The sequence below is a fragment of the Oenanthe melanoleuca genome, chromosome 8, assembly GCF_029582105.1.
Source record: "Oenanthe melanoleuca isolate GR-GAL-2019-014 chromosome 8, OMel1.0, whole genome shotgun sequence".
NCBI lineage: Eukaryota > Metazoa > Chordata > Aves > Passeriformes > Muscicapidae > Oenanthe > Oenanthe melanoleuca.
The window spans coordinates 2379146-2392820 of NC_079342.1; the positions used below are offsets into that span (position 1 = coordinate 2379146).

General features: G+C 38.5%; 1 protein-coding gene across 4 annotated transcripts in view; it reads right to left on the minus strand.

Moving 5' to 3' along the window:
- PATJ (PATJ crumbs cell polarity complex component) overlaps positions 1-13675 on the minus strand; it is a 133985-nt gene that overhangs the window by 113661 nt on the left and 6649 nt on the right. For all 4 annotated transcript variants that reach the window (XM_056497075.1, XM_056497076.1, XM_056497079.1 and 1 more), the window contains exons 4-11: positions 12404-12586; positions 10976-11115; positions 8993-9185; positions 7149-7277; positions 5305-5517; positions 2541-2643; positions 1666-1754; positions 290-428 (exon numbers count right to left, since the gene is read on the minus strand). In XM_056497075.1, the coding sequence (XP_056353050.1) occupies positions 290-428; positions 1666-1754; positions 2541-2643; positions 5305-5517; positions 7149-7277; positions 8993-9185; positions 10976-11115; positions 12404-12586 (1189 nt within the window). The remainder of the gene's footprint in view (positions 1-289; positions 429-1665; positions 1755-2540; positions 2644-5304; positions 5518-7148; positions 7278-8992; positions 9186-10975; positions 11116-12403; positions 12587-13675) is intronic.

Consider the following 13675-nt stretch of genomic DNA (forward strand, 5'->3'; position numbering starts at 1 on the left):
AAACAGGTGAAAAAAACCCAAATATATGCTGCAAAATATAGGAGGTACTAACACCACCTCACTAATTCTTTCCTTTTTTATGGTGGGCTGGCTACACAGGAGTTTTGCACTGAATTTTCCTGAATCTCTCATTTTAGCTTCTTTCCATTCCTCCTTTAAAGTATCTTAATTTCCTACAGTGCACTGTTAAAAAAACTGAGGATCAGGTGGTGCCCAGTCCTAAACTGGCACATAAGGTAATTGCAAATTGAATGAAAAATAAAATCAGTTGCTAGAAAAAAAGAATTACCTCTATCTGAAGGTGTTTCTGAAGGAACAGTAAAGGAAGGCTTCCTTCTAAGCAAGGTGAGACGTACAGTCTGTCCCGTGTTTCGCAGTGCCTCTACCACTTCTTGGTTGCTAAAATTCTGTATGTTGACTCCATCAACCTAAAGCAAGAAAATTGTAGCAAGTAACAGTTAATTGTGCTGCATTCTTAGGCTGTGCTGGGGAGTAGCAGAGGCTGTAAGCAACACGTTATTTAGTGCAGGAATTACAGGGTTACTCTCCCAAGACAGCAATATTTGCAAAACAATCCCATTAAATCTGTTACATTTCACTGATGAGAATTTATTTCCAAAATGAGTTTTAAAAGGAAACACAACAGTAACTTCTTCTTTCTGCTTTCATGGGAACAACCACAAAACAGAATTTACTAATCTGATACAAGTATGCACAAATTGCTCCTTAATTTTTTTTTTTGCTTACTGAAACCAGCTTGACAAGGACTGTGGATGAAGTTCCAAGCAGAGTATCCAGCCTAGAACTCTGTTAATTCATTATCATTGCTGGTTTTCTCATGGATTTCCAACATGCCCCATGCAAGCCTCTACAAACAACTGTTTGTATAATCAACCCTAAACAGCCCAATTCTTACATTATCAGATATTTTAATTTACACCCAAAATGTTCTGTTCACCTCACTGTCAGATCATGCATCACCAGGGCCTTTCCTGCAGATAAAAGGTTATATTAATTTTTGCTTTCACAGAGGAGAAGCTGACTTTGGAAAGTCTGGCATGGCACGCATTTTAAAAGTAATTTAAAGTCATATCTCCATAAATATTATCTCTTAAAACAAAAAGACTGTGGAATTCATTCCTGCTTGTGCTGTGAATGCAAAATTGGCTATTATTCAATTCACTGTTATTCAATGGTTTTTCCATTTTTCTACACATAAAGCTTGGGCTTTTAAACCTAAATTGTGACCATTAACATTTTGATTGTATCCACACTACACAGCCATTAAGGAACACAAACAATGTGCCACATCTTGCAGAATCTTAGCAATCCTCAAATCACATTCAATTCAAGTAGAAGTTAATGCTGCTCATCTTTACTGCAGGCCAAAAGCCAAGATTCTCCACTCTGAACCACTTTAATCCAAATGCTTGCCTCTTTCACAGTTAACTACTATTTACTACTTCTTTGAATATAAAATAATACTTTAACCACAGCAAGCCAAAGCTCATTTCTGTCACAAGCCTACCTAAACAAACACCAACCACCAAATTATTTCTTCTGCAAAGCAGAGGAGGTCTAATTAATTTTAGAAAGTCTTTACTATGATGTTCTTTTAACAGAGATTAGTTCTACAGCAATACACAAGCACAGTATTTTACTTACAGCAACAATTTTGTCATGAACATGAATTTGGCCATTGTGGTCAGCAGCACTACCAGGTATTATATTTTTCACAAAAATCCCTGAGGGTTCTGTTGGGGGGATGAAGAGAAACAAGTCACTGCATTAACCTAATTTGCTTCTTTTCTTATTAAGAGTTTTAATTCCAGCCTTTTTCACACACTTCCTTCTGCCCATAAAGTGATGATTCTGCAAACCACCACCATCTGCACATTACCACTCCCACAGCCTGACACAAAACTGAGGATCTCTGGTGGCAAAAAAAAAAATAAAAAAAATAACCAGCACTGAAACAACCACCTGTACACTGACCTCAAATTTTTTTCCTTAAAATGGCTCACAAAAGGCCACCTCCTCCATGGATTCATCCTTGTGCTTAGCCAGGCTTTAAACCACAATCACTTAAATCCATGCTGCGTTTGATTTCAATAGGACTAACTAAGCTAAAAGTAAAGTATGTGCTTAAGGACTTTGATCAGGACTTCAATCATCTTACAGCTAAAGAATTTAGTACTTTAAATCTTAATGAAAAAGGATTTTTCTTTAAAAAAAAAATAGAAAAGAAAAGAGAAGAGAAACATGGAAATCAGAAAAGCTGTCCTTTGTCATGTTTGCAGTTTGATTATTAATTCTAGTTTCCAATGAGAAGAAGGAAATAAAAACAAAGAAAAAAAAAACAAACCCTGAAACATTAACACTTCAAACTCCCACTGAATATGAGATGCTGATCTATAACTCCAGTGAATTTCATGTCCCCATATCCTAGCATAGGGAGGAGCTATTCATTTTGCCCATGGTCAATAAAGGGTATTTGAGAAGCCCCTGTCCAACATTCTCATAAGTCCTGTACAACTCACCTATATCATATGTGCCAGCATATCCAACAATTGTTATTCCCAGGCTTTGCCCATTCTTTTTTATAAGTTCAACGTCATAGATATCAAAAAAGTTGTCATTATCCTATAAACAAAGCACAAGACAGTAAAAAAATTCTCATAATTTCCCAGTGCCATTACAATATTACAGGTTAATTAAGACCTTCAGAAGTGAGAAGTGATTTTGGTTTTCCTTTTATTTAAATGCAATGTAAATTCATTTCTAAAGTCCCTACAAAGCTGGCCCTGGGATGTCTGTGCAACTCCCCTCTGAGTAAAAATCAGAACTGCAAGGCAAGAGGTCAAAAAGGGAACAGTAAAGACACTGGTGAGACCAAAAGAGAAAAACAATCAAGCACATAAATCTGGGATTGCAAGGGATAAATTAAAATACATAGAGTTGTTTGCTTTCTGTAATCAGATACAGAGCAATGAGATCAAAAAGAAGATGATGAGAGTAAGGTCTGTTAAAGTGATGAAATCAAGAGGGATCCTGTCACTGCCAACAGCAAAAAATGGACTGGGAAAATGGAAAACATTTCTTAAGGGAGTGAAAAAAGAGAAGTTCAATCAAATGCTTGCCAAGTATCAGCTTTGGAAGGACCCATATTAAAAGCAGCCCAGAGTTCCAGCCACAGCTATTTCACTTCTCAATGGAAGAGAAATCGATGGGCACTATCTCCTTATCACACCTCCCTCCACCAGCAAAGTCATTAAGCTCATTAAAAGCCTTCCAACTCCCTTGCTCCATAAGAGGCTGATGGAGATGAAGATAAGTTTGGATGCTGTCACTTACCTACAGCAAACAAGGCCACAGCAGCACCTGAAATGGAGCTGTGGCCTTGAGAGCCTGGCTGTTTTGACAATCAAAAAGTCCCTCAGAGTCAGTGCAATGCCTACAAACATTTCTCTCTAAGGAACACTCCTGCTAGAATGCACAATAATTGAAATAAAGTCCAGAAAAATCAAAGTGCAAAGTCCTAAATACAGTCAGCACAAGCAGGCTGCTCACACTGCTGTCACTATCTTGGACAGTACAGATAATAAGATTGTTTTCTTCTGCCCACACACAGAAGTAGTTCCAGTTATTCTCTACCACAGGAAACTCAAAGAAAATTAAATATTAAAATAAAACTGAAAATAACTAACCACCTATTAAAAATGCCTTTCTGCTGGTTTGCAAAAAAGGGAAAAGGAAAATATTTTCCATTCCAAAGCTCACAGCTAGTGAAAATATTCAGAAACCAGAGAAAAACTAGATTATAGGGATAAGTTCCATTACAAATCTGACACAAACTGAACGGTGGATCATTGAAATCATCATTAAATTAACAAATTCCTTCAGATTAACATCTAAACTTGTCTTTGCAAATTTCTCCTGGCACCAGGAAGACAAGTTTCTTCAAATCTACACATGAAGGCACTATTTAGTTCAGAAAATGACTTTTCCCCCTGTAAACTGCATAGCAGGAACACGGAGGACACTGAAAAGACACTGAGAAGGAATCACATTTTAGAAAGGCTGCAGCATTTGCAGTGCTCAGGGCTGATCAGTGACAAGAGGAAGAGAGAAAAGCAGTATTTTGTGGAGGGAACAAAACTACAACCACGTTATTTTGCCCCTAATATGGGCCCTGGAAAATATGATGCAGTCAGGAAAGAAGAGCTCACAGCAACTCTGCTTCCCTTGGAAAGCCTCTTTTCAGAGCATTGGGCAAGCCCAGTTTTGGGACTCCAGCCTCAGGGATGCAGATCACCCCTCCCATCTCCTGGACACTGCATTTCCTGCTACACTGATCCCTCCTGGGGAGAAAAGGAGCTCCAGAAGGATCCAAAATCCTTGACTGACACAGCCACAGCATTTTCCCAGGGATGTAAAACACAAATCTGCCTCTGCAGTGACTGTGCCTGGTGGGCAAAGAGGTGAGTTTGTAGCAACGTGACTTCTACTCTGACCTTTAAAAACAGAGCTTCAAAAAAAAAAAAAAAACCCTAGCTCTCTTCACTCATATTCAAGAAACTAAACTAGAAAGAAAAGGCTACTCAGATTCTACACCTAAATCTAAGCAGCACAGTAGTAGCAGATGGTACACAAGCACAGCTTTGTTTATGTTTCGAGACCTACTGTACACTTAGTGTAGCATTTGTTGATTTTAATTACTCAAAACTGAAAAGAATGACTTCAAAAACAAGAGACTTTGATATGACCATGATAAGATTTGCTAAAACAAGTTTCAAAATTTTCAGATATATTTCCTATCACAGGCAGTAGCGTAGACTATGAAAACATTACACTTATGTTTCATAAAAAGATGATTGTGCTGAATAATTCTGGTGTGGCCGTGGCTCTCTGGATTTCAGACTAGGGAAATTCACAGTCCAGTTTTAAATCCACTTACAAATGATTGATTAGAAAAAATGTAATGAGCTAAGAAGAAGAACTAAAAGTACCACTTATCGATAATGTTTATGGTCTTGGTAATTAAATTAGCCACTCTGAAATAAATTCTGTAAAGCTGGTCATTCCAATCCCAAGATTACAAGTATTAATAAGACACATGAAAAAAGGAAAAATTATAGAAGGCAGGGCTGTAATAATGACCACTTAAACACATGCATATGATATCTGGAAACTCAAGAGAGGAGAAGCACTTTAGGGCCCAAGAACACTCTGTTCTCTCCTTCCTTTCTGATCCCAAGCCACAAACACACTTAAAAATGTGACAAGGAAGCAGCAGGTACTCACATTTCCATTTTGAAGGGGAGGTAATGTGCTGACTGGCCAGCTCAGGGGAGCTGGTGGAGCCTCCACGACTTCACACTTGGGGTCCCTCGCAACGACCATCCTGACAGAATTCCCACAGTTCCTCAGCACCTGGGCAACCTGCTCACTGGTCATCCCTTGCACGTTGGTCCCTCCAATCTGCAGGATGTGATCCCCTGTCTGCAGCCTCCCATCCTTCAAAGGCAAAGAAAAACAGCAAGGAGTGTTTCCAGCCCATCCATAAAGGATTTGTTCCATCACAAAACTGAAAATGTGTTAAGGGCATCTTCATGGCCACGAGAACCAACCAGACAAAATGCCAGAAAAAATGACCACCATGGCAACATTTTGAATAATTCAAGGACTCATTTGCACAGTTACTTGCTGTTTTTTCCACTGTTTTGCTCATTCAGGAGAAAACAGGCAGCAACAATGTTTTATAATCTCACAGATTGCTGTGTGCTCTGTTTCATGGAATATTCCTCATCAGATAGGAGTTGGAATATAAGCACAGCATTTTCATTTAGGAGTTTTTATAGAGTTTTCCCCTCATACTTCTGTATCAGCCTGGCAATTTCTTTTCCTCATGTGACCAGCTCCAACTCGAGTGAGTAAATCCACTGAAGGTAACAAGACTCCACACAATCCATTTTTTTACCTGGTAATTATGATTCATGACCTACATCATCATTTCCATCACAAGCAGGAATTTCTAGCACCAAATTCTCAGCTGGCATTGATCAGCACAGCTCCACCACCTTTGGTGCATTGATTTATACAGCAATCACAGAGTTATTCCCAGAACCAACTCAAACTCATTTACAAACTCATCCAATTTTAACATGTACATGCCTCATTATTTCACATGTTCTTAATGATGTCTCATTCAGCTGAGAATGATGTGGTGAGTTCTTAGCTTACATGCTTCATTGGTAGCCAAAACACTTTATTCCTTACAGCAAAACAGGTGTTAGACAAAAACTTAAAAATACTCATTTATGCATGGCAGGTTCAGAGGGAGAGAGAGTCAAGAAAAAGCCAACATTTTCCAGTAAACCTCTCCAAATTTCCAGCTTTTAGTTCCATCCTGTACTAGAGGAAGTGCTTTTGCCTCTCTCTTTTGTCTGCATGGGTTCCAGTCCTCAGATATTGTAACTCATCATGCCCAAATTCACTTTAAAAATCTGAATCTTTTTCGTTGTTGTAAGTGTTCTACTCTTGAAATGTAGCAACACTCAGCAATGCAGTCTCTAAAGACAATCAAAGGTGCAAACTGTGCCTGTTCAAAAGGCTTTGCACCAAACCTAAGTGTCTCCTTGAACTGGTCATGCTGCAAGGCAGGGATCAAACCCCCCTACACTGAAACCCACTGAAAACAGAACATTTTCAACCTCTAAACTGAATCTTGCAATGTAGTGACTTGGGTAGGGCAGATTTTCTTGCCTGACAATTCACTTGGAGAGTTTGTCCCCATATGTGTTGCAAAATGTGCCAAATTCTACGGAGTATTTGTCCTGCCCCAGACTGACCAATGGCAGAAAATATCAAAAGTATTAAAACTATCAGGCAGCTTTTCAGAATTTTTGCACGTTCAACGATGTTACAAAAGCCAAAGCTTGTCTGAGAAACAACTTAATTTATATCAGGTGCTGACTTTTTCCTCAATCATACCTTCAACATATTTATTTATAGAGCATGTGCTGGCATTCAGACTTTGATGCTCCCAGCTTCCTTTTGTTTAAGTATATTAGTTTATTTTAAGACTGTCAAAAGCGGTTAATTATACTTTGCAATCAAACAAGAAGTGACATAATATAACAAATTACCCGATCTGCTAATCCCCCAGGAACAATTGTTCTTACAACTACTCCGCTCGACTTTCCTCCTACAATTCCAAAGCCTAATCCTGAACCATCGTTAATCAGCTCAACGTCTTCAATGTGGCCCCAGTGAATCTGCAATTAATAAAAACAGGAGATTTTAATTTCGGACCGTCATTAGCGTTTCTCGCTTTCACGTGCAGCAGGAAGGAGGAGAATTAATCAGACCAATTTTCTGTCTCCACCCCACATGCTGGAGATCTGTGGGATTTTGTTCACTCAGCTCCATTTCCTCACAAATACGCAGTGGGATTTCTCATCTGTTTTTTTAAGCGCGCATTTTTGTCCTCCGCTTCCAGGATAACAGGATACCAGGGAAAAGCTTGACTAAGAAAAAAAAAGCAATTTTAACATTCTCCTGCCAAAATGAAAAGTATCCTTTCAGTTTTTCATAAATCCAGAGTACTGCAAACAAGAGGGAAAAACAGAGGCAAGGAGCATGCACTGGCCCAGCTTTCAGTCAGCGTTGCCCAAATTCTTATTTCTGTTATTTCACTTACACACTCTGAACACCCCCATCCAGCACTGAATTAATAGCACAGCACAATATTCTGCCATACTGGATTGGAAGCAAATTTCCAAACTACACTGTACCATGACCTTATGTTCTACAAGACAATCTGAAAAATAACAAAGCTGTTAAGCAACCCAAACCCAGCCAATGTTTCTGTCGGATTAATATCTCATACAGGCCCAAATGGAGCAAAGTAGGCAGATTTAAATCTTCTGCGAATAAAGGATTTATTAGCATACTGAAAATCTTTGCCAAAGCCAGTTAAATATCATAAAAGAATTTTAAAGACCCCCTGCAGAGATATATATTTGTGTTTTATTTTGTTAGTCTGTTCAGTGCAGATCTTTCAATGAAAAAGCAGTTAAAATTTAATTCTTTAAAATTTTCAGTGCAATAAACAATATTGATTATCCACTAAAACCTTCAGATTTCACTACCTCTGTAATAATCATGAGGGAAATAATTACTAAGAACAGGGAAAAAGCACTGCTTTTACCCAGATTTTCATCAAAATCTACCAGCAGAATAAATTCAGATTTCAATATTGCAATCCCTGGATTTAGGTGTGCAGTTTTGGCCAAATTCAGGGAAGCCACCTGGACCATATGGGTGGAACACAGATGGAAGTTCAGCCCTAGATTTATTGCATGTCCCAGTGACAAGCTCTCCTTTGTCACAAAAACAAAAGGCTTCCCAATCACTGAAATTTGCAGATGGAAAAAAAAAAACCAACCCAACCAAACAAAACAAGCCGATAAATAAATAGGGATTGAAAGGTTCTTTAACAGATAAACTGTGTTTGTTTTTTTAAAACAAAGACAAGGCTTTTTGGTGTGAGCAGTGCCAGTTTAAATTGGTTGGGCTGTTTCAAGCAGTGCTCATGGCAGGTTATGTTTACTCTCTTTTAAGAGGTAATCAGAGCATCTTTAATTGCTGAGCACAAGTAGGTTTCAGCTGGGTATTCTCATAAAATGCTTCATCCAGCCTGTGCTGAACAGACTGGGCTGATAAGAATATGGTGATCTACTAAAGCTTCTGCTATCCCATTAAAACCCAGGATCTGTTTTATAACAACTCCATGCAGCTTTGCAATGGAAGCTCTGTGCTTACTGCACGGTGAGTCTAAATGAAATGTCATCACACAAAAAACCTGATTAAAGGAAAAAATCCCTCTACGTAAAACTTGCTAACACAACACTTAAGAGCCACGGGGGAAAAAAAAAAAACAAACATCCAGCCCAGCTCAAAATCTGATTTTGACAGTATTACAACTCACAGTCTCAGGTGGATTTACATCACTGAATAAGGCAGTTCTGCTGTTCCCTTGAAGTGGCTCCCGAGCTACCACCAGATGCAGGGATCCTGTGGATTGCTGGAGGAGGGCAATGGCGTGCTGATGGGAAATGCTCTGATCCAATGGCGTGCAATTAATGGCCAGTATGTGGTCATTTTCCCTCAGTCTTTGATCCCTTAACAAAACATTGAAAGCAATTTTTTAAATGCAGCACAGTGACTTCGCATCAGGCTCGTGTAACTGGAATGTGAACACGCAAAATACGCAGCGGTGCAAGGTTAAATGTTTATGTATTTTCAAAATCTGCTTATTAGGGTGCCTTCACCAGCCTACACACTACATTCAATCCTCACTGTTCCAAACTGCCCAGACACATTTTGTTCCAGCTTTGTCATGGCACAGAAATTTGCTCAATTCTTTACTTTGCTGCTATTCAAAATTTAATTGCAATTCCTTTATCCTTTCTTGATGATATTGAACTACATAGCAGGAAAAAGTATTTTTGTAGTTACACAATAAACTAGGAACTATTCTTCATTATGCTTAGCACTACATGATGCCATCTCTAAGAACCCGCAGCTCAGGCTTTGATGCTGTTTTGTATCACTATTTAATCTAAAGATTGATGTGCTGCATATTTATATTTTACTTAAAATTTATAGTATCAAGCTTGAAAGACATGAAACTTTCTTGGAGCAACACACAGCTCAGTTGCTACCTTGAGATAATATAAATTTCACAGTTAATTCACCCCAGTGATGAATTTAGATTTGTGACAAGAGAGAAACCATCACTCATCTCCTTTGTTAAATATTCATTCTGAGCACGAGACCAAACTGTTACATAGACAGACACTGCCTTCAAAGCTCTGTAGGAATCCAAAAAAAGTCTCCAGGAGATCTTGTCTCAGAAGCAAAATGGGAAGCATGCTGGGGAAATTTATAAACTCCCAAACAATATAACTGCACATCTTAACTAAGGCATTTGAAACTTCCTTTTTATCGTGCCATGTTTAAGATGTTTCCCAGAAATCACTTTCTTCGAGCACTAACCATATTTCAGATTCTCTCATCAAAGAAAGTGAGCAGCAGGTCATCAAATCCTAAAGTGAGATATTCACCCTCCTTTGACATCCAGATCAGTCCATCTGTCTCCACTTTGAAAGAGCCTTAATATGCTTTTCTTTAAGTGTTCTCTGGTGTGTTCTCTGCGGGCCCATCGCCATTATCATTCCAACCTCTCCCCACTCTTTTTGTCATCCTGTGTTGGCACTTCCTGACATGTGTTATTTAAAAAGTGACACCAATGACTTGAAATCTAGACACATTTTCTTGAAACATAATTCCAAGCACTGCATTTGTCTCATGCCAACTCTTGTGGTTTTACAATCGCGTTTTATTTTTAAAGGATTGCTCTGTCTTTTGTTGTTGGGTGAAAACCCACAGACAATACAGGAAGAAACTGCCTGAAGCCTCGATTCTATGATGACATCTGTGCAGGGATCTGTCAGGAGGAGTGGATCTAAATTTACACAGGAAACAAACAGTAAAACCAACTATAAATAGGGCATTGTCAGAAGCACATAAATAAAGGAAAATGGGGGTGAAAAAAATTTCAGGGATAAAGTGTATAAAAATTAAACTGGAATCTAATTTTTATTTTCTTTGTATTCTTTTCTGAGTTTTCTTTTGTTTTTTTAATCAGGACTCAAGATTCTCTAAAGTGAGTCACGATTTCTGGAAATTCCATTTATGAATGGCTCAGATATTTAAAACTCATCTGAAAACCTGATCCTCAAAACATGAGTCCCTTTTAGCTGAAAAGGGAATTCAAGATACCACCACCAAAATATCCCACCAGATAACCCAGACAAACATGTTATCCTGACAGAGCCTTCAATGTGAAGGTCATGACTTTTCCCTTCATGGAAAATACAATTTTCCAACACAATTATGAAGATCTCACCTGTCAGCTATGCTTCCTGGCTGGACTTCCTTGACAAAGATACCAACTTCTCCCAGGCTGGGATTTTTAAGGGCAACCACACTAAATCCAAGGCCTCCAACAGAAGGTTTATCAATCGTTATTGATTCTATTTGTCTTCCCTAATAAAACAGAAGATAAAATGATTTACTAATTTTCAGTGCAATAGAATGAGCTAGTTTAAAATTTATGAACACTGGGAGAATTATTCTCCTCCTAAGACTAAACAAAGGTAAAATACTGAATATGTTATTTCTATAAAAGCTCCTCCATTTATTATTTTTAATATAGCAATGTATTGGATATGCAAGCACTCTGAGGTTCTGAAACCTCAGGGAATTTAAGAGCTGCTTTCACACTTCATTCACATTATGAGATGAATTCCAAACTGGATGAAAACTATGAACAAAGTGCTGTCTAGAGCAATATATTTGGGATTTCTGGAAATGCTGTGTAGCTGAACTAAATTACTTGTCTTTTGGCTCCCCTTGCTTTTAATGCTGATTTTTAGGTGTGCATTCAAAAGACTGCAGCTTTTAAATATAGAAATTAATTTCCTTCCCTCCCTGCAGCTTCACACATAATGCTAAAAAAAAGTTTGCTTTTGCAACTGCCTGTTTTTCAGTTCCAATACAAGATTTCTGGAATTATTTACTGGGAAATATTACTGGGAGAATGCACTCTTTTTATTCCAAATAACGTGCAGCCTTTACTGCTGAATCTTATCTCTGATGAGTTAATGACACACTAATGAGAAGAGTAATGCTCCAAATATTACAGCTACATTAAGGTAGTCAATTAGCAACAGTTACTTAATATAGAAAGGCATGACTAAGCAATTAAATTAATGGCTCAAAATAACACAGAACAATACATTTGTGGTATAAATGCCAATCCCACATGGGTGGATGTCAGCACCTGTACAAATTCCTAGGGAATCTGGTACATCTATATCTGTCTGGCAAAGTTAAGACATACTAAATAAAGAGTTAAATAAAATATTACATGCTAGTTTTTTTAATTCTTTGCACTGTTCATAAAGTTGGTACATTTCCAATTTAAAATGTACTTGATAAACAAGTGCCTTCATCAAAACAAGTTTCTGCTGAAAATGTCCATTTTCAATTAAGTGTCATCAAATACCAAAAATGTTTCCTGGCAACTGAAATTTCCTTACTACGGCTTGTTTAAAAAACAAAACAGAAAATTGGCAATGGAAGTTAAAAAAACAAAATAAGCCACCAAGCCACTTCCTATTGCTAACATTATCTTCCACAGGGAAAAGTTCTCAACACTTCTACTCTCTCCTGGTTAGGAGGCACCAATGTTCCAGACACACAACAAAAAAAACCAGTGTGAAATGCTCCCAAATGAAAAAATAGTTTAGTTCATTAAACCTTAGAGCCTTACCTTTGCCATTTTCTGGATGATCATGTTAAATTCATTAACTCCCAGGTTTGGAGTGAAGGCTGATGCTCTGGGTCCAGGTGAAGTGCAGGGTGTCCCAGCAGTGACTGATTTGTCAGCAAACACCAACAGCCCCCTCTTGGTAAAATCAAAATCCACCGAGCGGTCAGGAGGCATGTAATTGAGCTGTTGAAAATGAACAGAAGTGTGGAAAAACTACTGGGAACAAAAGAAGGGTTCTCCACAAATACCATTTTATGTGCAGGCTGCCAAAGGAGCAAATATACCTGTGTTCATATATGCCCACTCACACAAATATACTCACCTGTATAAATCAGGCAGTGTTAATATGTAATCTATAACCAAGCTATCATATCAAATGTAAACTAGTTTTTAGGAGTTCCCTGAATGTTTAAGCTGTGCTTCTGCTCCACTCATTTTTCTCTGTTTCTTTCATGCTTCTCCCCTGCCTGTGCCCCTTATCCTCTTTTCACCCTGGTATTCCAGAAACAGCACATGCAAAAGCACCAAACACCAAAGAGGCTTTCAAGCACTGATGGGACTATTAGGGAAACCTACACAGAATTTTGGCACAAAAATTAAATTATTTTGAGCCATTCAGGAGCTTGAGGCCTGGTTTGTATTATCCCTTCCCCAAAGAGAGCCTAGGGTACAAAGTACTACTAAACATGTTATCACTGCTAGAACTTGCACTTCTAGTCCTCACTGATAATGAAGAAATGAAAAATATTCCCAGTGTGACATAACAGACTGAAAAATCCCATCCTGAATGAAGCTGCCCCAGCTTAAACAGAATTTCAAGAAAATCTAAATTTTCTAGGTATGAGAGTTCTGAACACTCTGAATACAAATCCTACCATGTCACAGTCACTTTTTAGATACATTTGCATTTTCACACATTTTTTGATAGCCTGCAGACATGCATCCAAGCTTTGGAAGGAAGGGATGCAGCACCTATTGGAGCTTGGGAAGGAGGGATAATGAATGGCACAGCCACCACCAGGCCACCCAGGCAGGAACACCTGCAGTACATCTGGCAAGGGACAGCCTTGTCCCCCTGACACCCACCCTGCTGTAATTCCAGCTGGGCACAGTGACAGCAGAGCCAGGGATTGCTGCTGGGCAGTCCCTGGTTTTAAGTTTGCTGATGATTTTAACTTAATTGCAACTTAACAACCTGTCCATGCAGTTGTGTCATGGATGCCCATGTCCACAAAATCACTTGGCTTTAGAAACCAATCCACAGAAGTTCCA